The 10,599-nt window shown below is 44.0% G+C and overlaps 1 protein-coding gene across 1 annotated transcript in view; it reads left to right on the top strand.

Annotated features, from left to right (window-relative positions):
- The window catches only part of Carmil1 (capping protein regulator and myosin 1 linker 1), a 310,075-nt gene that overhangs the window by 224,109 nt on the left and 75,367 nt on the right, over positions 1-10,599 (top strand). Inside the window, exon 24 of the mRNA XM_004640140.2 lies at positions 3,226-3,324. Coding sequence (XP_004640197.1) covers positions 3,226-3,324 — 99 coding nt within the window. The remainder of the gene's footprint in view (positions 1-3,225; positions 3,325-10,599) is intronic.

Genomic DNA, 10,599 nt, shown 5'->3' with positions numbered 1-10,599 from the left:
TATATATGTATTGCTATGTGCTTTGAACAAATAGTGCGAAGGTGGTTCTGTTCAGTATTTCTAGTGCACTTGTGTTTTGACCACAACCCGTCGCCTGAGGTCAGGAGTGGACCACTGCACACGGGGTGTGCCACTGCTGCTCAGGTGCTAGAAAAAGAAGGGAAAGCCAAAGCAAGGTAAAAGAAGAAACGGAACAATGAAGTGAATTTTAAAATGTCACACACTATGGGCTGGCCAAATAGCTCAGTGGATTAAAGCACCTGCAAGCAGGCACAGGGGCAGGGGATTCGATCCCTGGGCCTGGTGTGCCGGCCCTGCCCCCAGGGTGCACTCAAATAGCAATTTAGAATGTCACACGCTACGTGGATTCCGGTTGAAGTAGTGAAGCCAGGCAGTGCAGGCCAGCAACTAAAATGACATGGGAAATGGGGACAAGGGCAGAAGACTATTAATGTATAATTGAAAAATTCATGGTTTTTAAAAATGAGAATTAATGACTTTATAGCTCATACAGTTTTTTTTTTTTTTTAATTCATAGGTCATTGTGCTCTTACATACTCAAGTTTTAATTTTATATTTGGATTTCTGTCCAATGGAATAGTTTTACTCCACTGACAATAAAATTAGATTTCATGTTAATTTTTGTACCTTTTCTTTTACTTAACTGCGGGGGTCTTTTGTTCCTCCTGCCACCGCTGTTTGGGGCAGAGAGTCTGTCCGTGTCTGCCGGCTCCTGCCGGCTCCTGTGCTCTGGCAAGCAGGATGCTGACTGTTTGGGAGCCTCCGTCCCCCTCGGATGTTGGCCAGGCCCCCATTTCTTGGTGTCTGGGAGATGAGCTTTTTGTCTTTGTCTTAGAACAGTGATGCAGGGAAAGAAATGTATCCTACTCATCTAAGAGGAGTGTTCTTTCAGTAGTACTGGGTATGTGGCTGATACCGAAAATACTTGAAAATTGTTATTCTTCTTTCCCTAAAACTTGTTTGTAAAAACAAGCGCTGAGGGCTGGCTAGATGGCTCAGTGGTCTAAAGCATCTACTTGGAACAAGCTTGGCAAAGCACAGGGACCGTGGTTCGATCCCCCAGCACCACATGCCAGCCAGCCCCACCCCCTGGTGGGCTGAGCTGGCCACACACACACACGCACACACACACACACACACAATAAATAAATAAATAAATAAATGTTTTTTTAAAAAAAAAAACCAAGCGCTGAGTGCTATTTTAAAAAGCCCCAAGACCTGCTTCCTGGGTTGGCCCTTGAAGCCTGGTATGTGGGCTGTGAAGTGGGTCAGGGTCACAGGAGCCTCCTGGATGCTGCAGTGGTGCTTGCGCCCCTTCCCCTTCAGTGCCAGAGAGGCTCAGGGTAACCGGACAGACGACACGCAGAGGGACACAGGACTGCACATCGTGTGCGCTGTAACACTGCAGATTCTTTCTGGCACAGTACTTCACATTAGTGGCAGTGTCACCTTGGCCAGCGATGACTTCTTGGAAAGCAGCAAGAGAAAGTTCATAGGCTATAAAGTCAAGGCATTAATGTGTCAGTTTAATGATGTTTTATTTCAGGGATCTTTGCATTTTTCTAATTTCCTCATTTATGTTTAGTGGGAAGGTACATTTTGCTCTGCTTTATTATTTCCAGGCATGATGGTAATGACAGCCTGTGTTTTAATTGTTCCTAATTGTTGTTAAGTAGTAGTCTTTTCACCATATGGAAAATGAAAATGTAATAATACTGTAAGCCTCACAGTTATTAGAAGTTCCTAACAAGGGACCTGCAGCGACAAATTAAAAGGCAAATGGCTGAGCAATGTTATTAAAAACAAAAACCATAAGAATAAAAATAGGTGGCACCAGTCATCTGTTTACTTCCAATCATTTTTTAGCAGAGCATCCTTCTAGGTGCCGACGGTCTGAAGCGATAACCCTGCACTTTCAGCTCAGGGTGTGTCCGCTGCGAGGCCAGTGGATGTTCGCCTTAGATGCTCCCTCTCACTCTTGGTATTGCCTCTACGTCTCACTTTCATAGATGAATAGGTTTAAGCAAGCAAATTGTCAGACGTTTTCAAGGTTTCTAACTTTCTGTGGAAATCCATTTTATAGTTTATAATTCGCTTACATAAGTCCTATTTTGAGAAAAAAAAGTGCAAACATGGTGGATTGTTAAAAATACAGACTCATTTCTCACCGTGATTCTGGTGAGAAATCAGACTTCGCTGTCAGGTAGGTATTGAACTATTGAGTTTGACTCAGTTCCTGTCCAACTCTGTATGTGACCAGAAGGTCTGAGAGAATCAAGTTTGTGAACTGAATGGACCACTGTATGGTTTTTGTTTTCATTTTTAAAAAACTTTTGACACAGAGTCTTGCTATGCAGTTCAGACTAGCAGTGATCCTCTTGTCCCAGCCTCCCTAGCCTCCCCAGTGCTGGGATTACAGGCGTGCGCCACCACTCCCAATTTTGGTGACTGGCACAGCGTGCCCAGGGTTCCGGGGGCCGTTCGGACCTTGAGCTTGCCACGCAGCTGCTTAGACCATTGAGCTATCTCCCAGCCCATACCACTGTATCTTTGAGTTTTATCAGCTTCTTTCCTTTAAGTTTCAATTTTTGTAGTTTTCTCTCTCAGTCTGTCCCCCTCAAGATAAGAATTTTCTAAGTGAATAACATCTGCACTCCTTGGGGATATTTAAACTTCTGAACTGTTTGGTTAAAAATTCATGAATGAGAAGGATTGAGGTGGCAAGCTGACAAGTGATAAAAAATCTTTAATCTGTAATCTCTAACCCCAGAGGCAACTAAACACTTATCTTTATCATCTACTGAGTCATAGGGGGAAATTGGTTCAATTTTTCTAACTTAATTTTAAAAAAAATAAATAAAAAGGGTGGAGGATAAGAGGAAAAAAGAATTGAAATGTTATATACATGGACAAACTTATAACATCTGTAATCATTATGTACAGTGAACATGTAGTAATAAAACTTTAACAGAATTTTAAAAAGAAATTATTCCAGTTACCCAGAAGTTAATTTTTCAACTAAAGATACCAGCTGATAAATCCCAGGAGCAGACAATGTCCCCATCTCACCTGTCCTGTGGGGTCAAGGCACTGACAGGATGTGTGTATCAGAGCTCTGGTTTTGAGTCCAGGAATTGACTGATCTATTTAGAATTTTATTCTCTCCCAATGTGTTCTTGAGAGATCCATGTGCTTCATTTCCAGATAGAAAACTATCTGCTGCGGAATCACGAGACTAGAAAATACCTTCAGGAGCAGGCCTACCGCCTCCAGCAGGGCATTGTCACCAGCACGACCCAGCAGGTAAGGGGCACAGGTGGGCTGCTTTCTCCCGACTTCCCCGACCTCACACATCCTCGGGCAAGAGCTGTGCTGCCCGCCCGCGTGCCAGCCCTCTGTGTGCCTTTAACTGCATCTTCAAGAATAAAGGGGGTCTGTTCTTCCATTGATCCCCAGGAAGCCAGTGAGAATTGGTGTTTGCGAATGGTAACCGACATTACTGGAGTGTGTAGGGAGAGGGAGGAGAGGAGGCCCACCCTGATGCCAAGTGTGCACTTGTCACCCCTAGTGTCTTTGCATGTTGCCAGGAAGGCACGCTTTGGGGCAACACAGAAACACGCGGGAATCCTGCATGTAGATCATGAAGACTGGGGTCAGTGGATTCGCACTCTGGGCAGAGCTCCCCGGTCCTCTGCACTCAGAGGTGAGGCGCAAATCTCCAGACTCTTGAGAACCGCGGTGTGTCGAGCGTTAATTCGCCCTCAGTGTGAAAGAGAAACCGGAGAGCTTTTGTCTCACCTCATTTCTCTTTCCTCTCACTGGAGGAAACAAAAACTAATAATAATGTTTTGTTTTGTGCATGGCACTGGGGATTGAATGGCTTTTGCACTGAGCCACATCCTTTTTTTTTTTTTTCCCCCAACAGGCTCTCAGTAAGCTGCTGACTTGCCAGAGCTGGGCTGCAACTTGCAATCTTTTTGCCTCAGCTATGACACCCAGTTCACAAAATTAACAAAAACCAAACATCATAGACATTTGAGGGAAATAAATAGTATGTCCAAGAAAAGGCAAGGTGAATGAAAGAACTGAGGTGTGGTAATTCACAAGACGGCAGAGGGCTGGAATTAGCTCAGCTCATGAGGACTTGAGAAAATATTACATCCATCTGATAAAAACAAGCTGCTATGAAAAGTCACCAGAAAATTAGCAATAATGCTTAGCAATTAAAATATCACTGCGGTACAGCATTAAACAGCTTCGACACGAGCTAAGCTGTTCCAAAAGTGAAAAAAATCTTTATAGCATGTAGTGAAAAGTAAAACTGTACAAGAGCAACGCAAGGTAGATTCCAAAGAGAATCAAAGTCACCAGTGCTCTTCCAATAGGAGAGATATAGGGGAAGTATCATTCTCAACCTGTTAAATATCAGACGTGCCAAGTTTGTAGTTCCTCACTGATGAATAAAGTCATGAGCCAAAGGAGGTTCGAAGAGATTTATTGGAAGTAGGGAAAGAAAAATAGCTCCTGGACTTCCAGGAGGGGTCTGGAATGGAGTGGACAAGGAGGGCCTAGGTGAGGGGTGATTTATGCAGCAACATCGCCATGTGGGTTAGACTGCTGTCAGCCTATAGGATTACAAGCACAGCTGCTTCACTGATATTGATCCAATAGGGATATGAGTCAGGGAGCAAGGGTACATGGGAAGAATGAAGGCACTTGGGGGAAGGCATGAGTCCAGATACTCGCCTGGGCACCTGATGTCTCTTTGGACTTTGGGGACCAGGTGGTACTAATGACAGTATAACTTCAATTACTGTTTGTCACTTGGGCATGTGGGTCTTGCCATGGTGTGTTCATCTGGAGGCCTGCCTTCTTCGAGTACACTTAATGCCACAATTCTGACGCCTTTGTGTCTTTGTATATACTTCCTAGAGTCCTAGTCCCTCTCTGACTGTATATTAATTTCTGCCTAACTTAGCTGCTTATCATATCAGGGGCTTCAGAGTTAAAAATGAGAGCCGTCATAGGGCAGAACGTAACACAACTGCATTTCTTAAGTCTTGGCATTAATTTGGTTGACTGAAGTTGGTCAAAGTGAATGGGCAGAAGATTGCCACCTAGATATAGTTTCTAAAAAGCTCAAAACTCATAGAAGAATGTAGGACTCCGAGAGATTAAACAAGTTATCTTCTGTTTGTTGTTTACCTCCCAGGGCTGGCAGTGGGACCAGGGCCGTGTGTGCACTAGTGCTCTACCACCAAGCTTCATTCTTACAACAGTAGAAGTATGTGGTAGCATCTTTCACACTTATTAGAAGTAAGCAATGTATTCTAATTTGAGAAAGAGTCAGTTAAGACTAAGAATTCTATACCCAACAGTTGTATCACTTAGACATGAAGACAACATAAAAGAGTTTTTAGACGTGGGCTCAGAACTTTTTGTCTTTTTGTGACAGGGTCTCACTCTGCATTTCAGGCTGGCCTTGAACTCATTTTGTGGCCCAGGCTGGCTCCTATTGCCTCAGCCTCCAGAGTACTGGGATGCCAGGCATGGGCCACCACACCCAGCCAATGAGCTCAGAATTTTTACCCCCACCTTTTCCCCCATGAAAAAAGTTGCTTTAGGATGTTCTTCAGTTTAACAAAGAAAAACAAGAAGATATGCAATAGTGGATGTAAGTAAGAAACTATAACAGAGATGGAATTTAAAATAGTTGAAAGAATGTTTTTTAAAAATGCTTTTTTAGGACAATCTACTTTGAGGTATGGGGTGAAGAGTTAGAGAATTATGTCTTTTCCCTTTAAGGCTCACAAATACGATTTTGTTACTGACCCTCAGAGTATTTACAATTTCTCTGTCAACTTAGACATGGAGGGGAAAGTTGATTACTGTTGCATTAGAGAATGTAGACATTGAAATCTTCATACTGGGCTGGGGAGATAGCTCAGTGGAATAAGCACTTGCCTGGCAAGTACAAGGAGGCATTCAATCCCCGGTTCTACCCCAAAAAAACCAAACAAACAAAAAAAAAAATGAAGATGGAAGCCAGTAGAAGAATGAAATAAAATGTTTATCTCTGAAAATTGAGAAAAAATAACTGCTAGTGAAATGCTCTCTCTTTATATTGAGAGAGAAAGGTACATAAAATAAAAACATGTTTAATATTCAGTGTAAGTCATCTTACGGGGACAGTGACCACACAGATAGGCCTAGAGCCTTGTAGAGGGGTACTCAACAGACCCAGTGGTGGTTACCCTAGGTCAGCGATGGCAAACTTTTTAGAGCTCCTCAGTGATATAAACGACCTGTGTGCTGTGGGCTGGCTGCCATCGTCCTAGGTGGTGGGATTTTTATTCTTGTCTCCTCAGTATTGCTTTAATGTCTTACTGTATTATCGAAATTAGATAAAGCAAAGTGGTATGTGTTAAGAATAGAATATCCATAATTATTAATGAAATTGCTGAAGTTTTAAGAAGGCAAGCAGTATTTTGACTTAACAGTTCATTAACAACTGTTTAGAATTTCCAGCAAGGGGCTAATTTTAACCTACTACTTCCTGGTTTCAGCATTTAACGTGAAAAACAATGAGTACTAAAATTGTGCTTTGAACCTTTGCTTTGAGTTCATTTTTCTTCTTCTTCTTTTTCTTTCTTTTTTTGGGGCCAGCTCAGCCCAACCTGGGGGCAGGGCTGTTGTGTGCCATGTGGTGCCATGGATCAAACTGCAGTCCCTGCGTTTGCCTAAGCTTGCCTCAGCAGGTGCATTGCCAGCCCTGTCTTCATTTTTTAGTTACCAAAATGCAGGCTTCTTTTCTTATGCCACCTCTCAAGTTTTTCTCATTCAGAGGGAATCTTGCCAATCCAAAGAAAAGTACCATAGCAGTGTTTAATGCTCTTTCCTAGAAGTCAGTCTCTTCTTCTCAATTGAAAAGAAATTGTAGCAGGAGAGGTGTGGGGGGTTGTTCAGCTCTGCCCAGGTGACCTCGTTCTGAATTGTTGGACACGTTAGTAGCTGTGTAGCCACCTTTTCACTCTGGGGAGCCGGTAGGATTTTATGATTAGCTATTTACAAGCTTTCATCGCTTCTGCAGCTTTAGGCGAGATTTGCCTTGTTATTACTGTGTCCAGTGCCTGTCGCTGGTCTCACAGGACACCCCCCAAAAAAAGAAAAAAAATTAAAATGTGTTTGATTAAAATATCAAAGTCCCATACCTATTCCTGCATTTGTTTTTATCTGCTTGCTTTGATTAGGAGAGGTTTTTATAAAACTCCATGTTCTCCCTCTGCCTTTTATCACTCACACCCCTTTCATCAGGACTAGGGAGCGGTATCTCGTGATAGCTGCTCACCTATGATTACACCACAGCAGAGCCAGAGTGCCCCAGGGGAGGGGTGAGTGTGGCTTTGCCCTCAAACTTTATCAGTTGCCTGTCTTGTCAGGTTCCTTCTCTTAGCCATCAGATCCCTTTAAAAAGAAAAAAAGAAAAAAAAAAAAAAAAAAAAAAAAAAAAAGCTGAGGGGCTATGGAAATAGCTCGGTGGTCTAAGCTCCTGCTTGGCAAGCACAAGGACCCAGGTTCGATCCTTGGTACCACATGCCATGCTGGCCACTAAAACTGGCACACACCTGTAATCCCAGCACTGGAGGCTGAGATAGGAGGATCACTGCGAGTCTTACCTGTGTAGCAAGACCCTGTATCAAATAAATAAAATAAATACATACATAAATAAATAAAATTTTAAGAAGCTGGGCTTGGTGGTGCACGCCTATAATCCCTGCATTCAAAGCTGAGGCAGAAGGATCTTCACAAGTTTAAGGTTATCTTGAGCTATATAGTGAGTTTTAGACCAGCTTGAACTACATAGTGACACCCAAAAGAGCTACGTCTTTCCCCCAGAGGAGCTATTTAGTCAACGTGTTCTTTCATGAGTGGATTTTAATACCTGAGATCAGGATGTCTTTGCCGCCCCTCACCTTGTAAGACCTGGCCTCTGTCTCCACGAGTCTTCTCAGATGTCTCAATGATCTCTTTGGCACCAACTCTGGTTGCCCCTCTTCTTCCTTCATTAGTAGAGTTGAGAACACGGACTCTCAGTTCAGATGACTTGCCTTTCAATCTGGGCTCGTTCTTCCCTGTCTGTGGGAATTGAAGTTAGATATTTTCTAAGCTCTGTAAGCCTCACTTTCTTCCTCTATTCTGAGTGAAGAGAGTACCTGCCTCAGAAGGAGCTGTAAGGATGCCTGAGGCTGCTTGTGAAGGCTTTATCTCCACATCCAGGAAGGCCATTGTTCGTTACTATTTGTCTTGTTCCGATTCTGACACTGTTGACCATCATATTTCTTGAGACACTTCTCCGTTCCTGGACATCATGCTCCCAATCTCTCTCCCGTCCTTGTCCTACCATCTTTCTTCTGTGCATCTCTTTCTGCTCTCACGTCCCACACATCTGTTCGGTGTTTCCCCTAACTTTGTGTTTGGCCTAATCCTCTTCGTTTTACCTCCCATTTGGGATGGCCCTGGTCTCACCCCTAGTTCCTCTTTCTGGCCTGAAAGCCCTGTATTTTCACCCCCTTTTCCACTTCCTTTCTGGGCCTCTGGGGCCTGGTCTTCCCAGATAGCAGATACATGAAACCAGGACTTTCACTCTTGCATCCTGGCCTGGCTGCTTTTCACTGTGCTCTGGCCGCTGGGCAGCATCCCTGCCGCCACTGGGTGACATGCCGGCCCAGCTTCTCACACATTCCCCTCATGGCCACTGGGCTTCTGCTGACTCTGTTGTGGCTTTTGAGCCATCTGTGTGTCCCTTGCCAGCTTCCTTGCTCAGGTTTGACCACTATGCTCCTGCCCCTTGTTTTACAAGAACTGTAGGAAATGGTCTTTCCTATAGCCCTGTCATTGCTCTCTACAAAGACTTGTGTCCCTCAGGGCTGCTCTGAATGGTGCTGCAAAGTGAGTGGCCCCCGACCCACCTCGTAGGTGGAGCTCACCCCATCCGGCCTGCATGAGGCATCCCTTCTACTTCCTACTGTGAGACGCCCTGTGCCTGACCAGGAAGTAACAGGAGTGCCAGGTGTCTTGTGTTCCTTCTTTTGCTTCAAATTCTGCCTTGTAGCCAGGCATGGTGGCGTGTACCCCTGGTCTCACCTTTCAGAAGACTAAGGTGCAAGAATCGCTTGAGCCCAGTAGTTTGAATGCAGCTTAGGCAGTCTCACTCAACTTCATCTCAAAATGAACAAACAAAAACATTCCCTTTTCTTGGGGCTGGGGAGACAGCTCAGTGGAATAAGTGCTTGCCTGGCAAGTGCAGGGGCCTGAGTTCAATTCCTGGTTCTGCAAAAAAAAAAAGATAATAATCCCTTTCCTTAATCCATAAAATCTTTCAAGATAGCTGAAAAGCTGTCTTTGCTCTCAACCAAGTATGCTGCCCACCTTGACTGAGACCTTCTAGACTTTCCTGTGAATCTTTTATCTTTGAATAAATTGTTATCTGAGGTTCTGTCATGGGATAGGCACTGTTGCAGGAAATAGCGACTCAGCAGTGAAGAGAATAAAATGTGAATGTCCCTGCGTGTGGACATGACATTATGTGACATTTTATATCTCATGCTACTGTTAATTGTGGAGGTGTCAGTGTTCAAAGTTGCTTCCTGGCAAGGAACACTGTATCTTATTCAGGGCTGATTCTCTTCAATGCCAGGCATGCAGTAGATTTCTCTTGAATAAAGAAATAGACGTAAAAGCAAGAGAAAATGGCGAGGAGTAACCTATTGCTAGAACTAAGAGCAGTTGTACCAAGTCATAAGCAGCTGAAGGTGGTGTATACTGCTAGTAGTTCTAAGTCCTACATTTGGGCTGAGCAACCCAGTATACTTGAAGACACCTCAGCAGTCAGCACCCACGGTGAGTTAGATGGATGGCATGGCCACCAACGAAGCCAACTTCACTGTCTCCTTGGTGAGCTCTGGACAGCATTCTCTTCAGGAGTTGCTAGGAACCTTCCCAGCTGTTAAAGATAATTAATTTACAGCGCTACATTTGCCTATTGAGTCAGCTTTCCAGGGTCCCAGATGGGCTGCAGATTCTTAATATATGATTTATTTGTCGCTTCAATTTAGGATATTTTCTTAGCAAGACCTGAAATAGGGATGATCAATTTTGCTTTAGGAAGCACAGATCAATGTAATAAAAGAGTTAGGATTTGTATCAGTTAAGATTTATTTTTAATTTTATTGCTTTTTTTAATTTTCAAAGAATTTTTAAAGAATAAAAAAAAATTAGAGCCCCTCGGGCCGCCCCCCACCACTCCGCCATACGTCCCCACCCCTCCCGTCGAGTAGGAATTTCTGCCGACTTCCTGGAACCCCCAGACCCAGTCCTAGCCCAGGTCCGTAGGAATTTCTGCCGAGTTCCGGGAACCCCCAGACCCAATCCTAGACCAGGTCCGCAGCGGAAAGGAGCTGAGCACAGCAGCCAGACCTAAGCCAGATGCAGCTGGATAACTCCAAACTCTGTAGAGCTCCACCTGAACTTCAGTACGTGTGAAGGTTATAACTACAGCAAAGATCTACAACAAAGGGC

Source organism: Octodon degus, unplaced genomic scaffold (genome assembly GCF_000260255.1).
Source record: "Octodon degus isolate 3935 unplaced genomic scaffold, OctDeg1.0 scaffold00119, whole genome shotgun sequence".
NCBI classification, from domain to species: domain Eukaryota; kingdom Metazoa; phylum Chordata; class Mammalia; order Rodentia; family Octodontidae; genus Octodon; species Octodon degus.
This window is presented reverse-complemented; position numbering and strand designations above follow the sequence as displayed.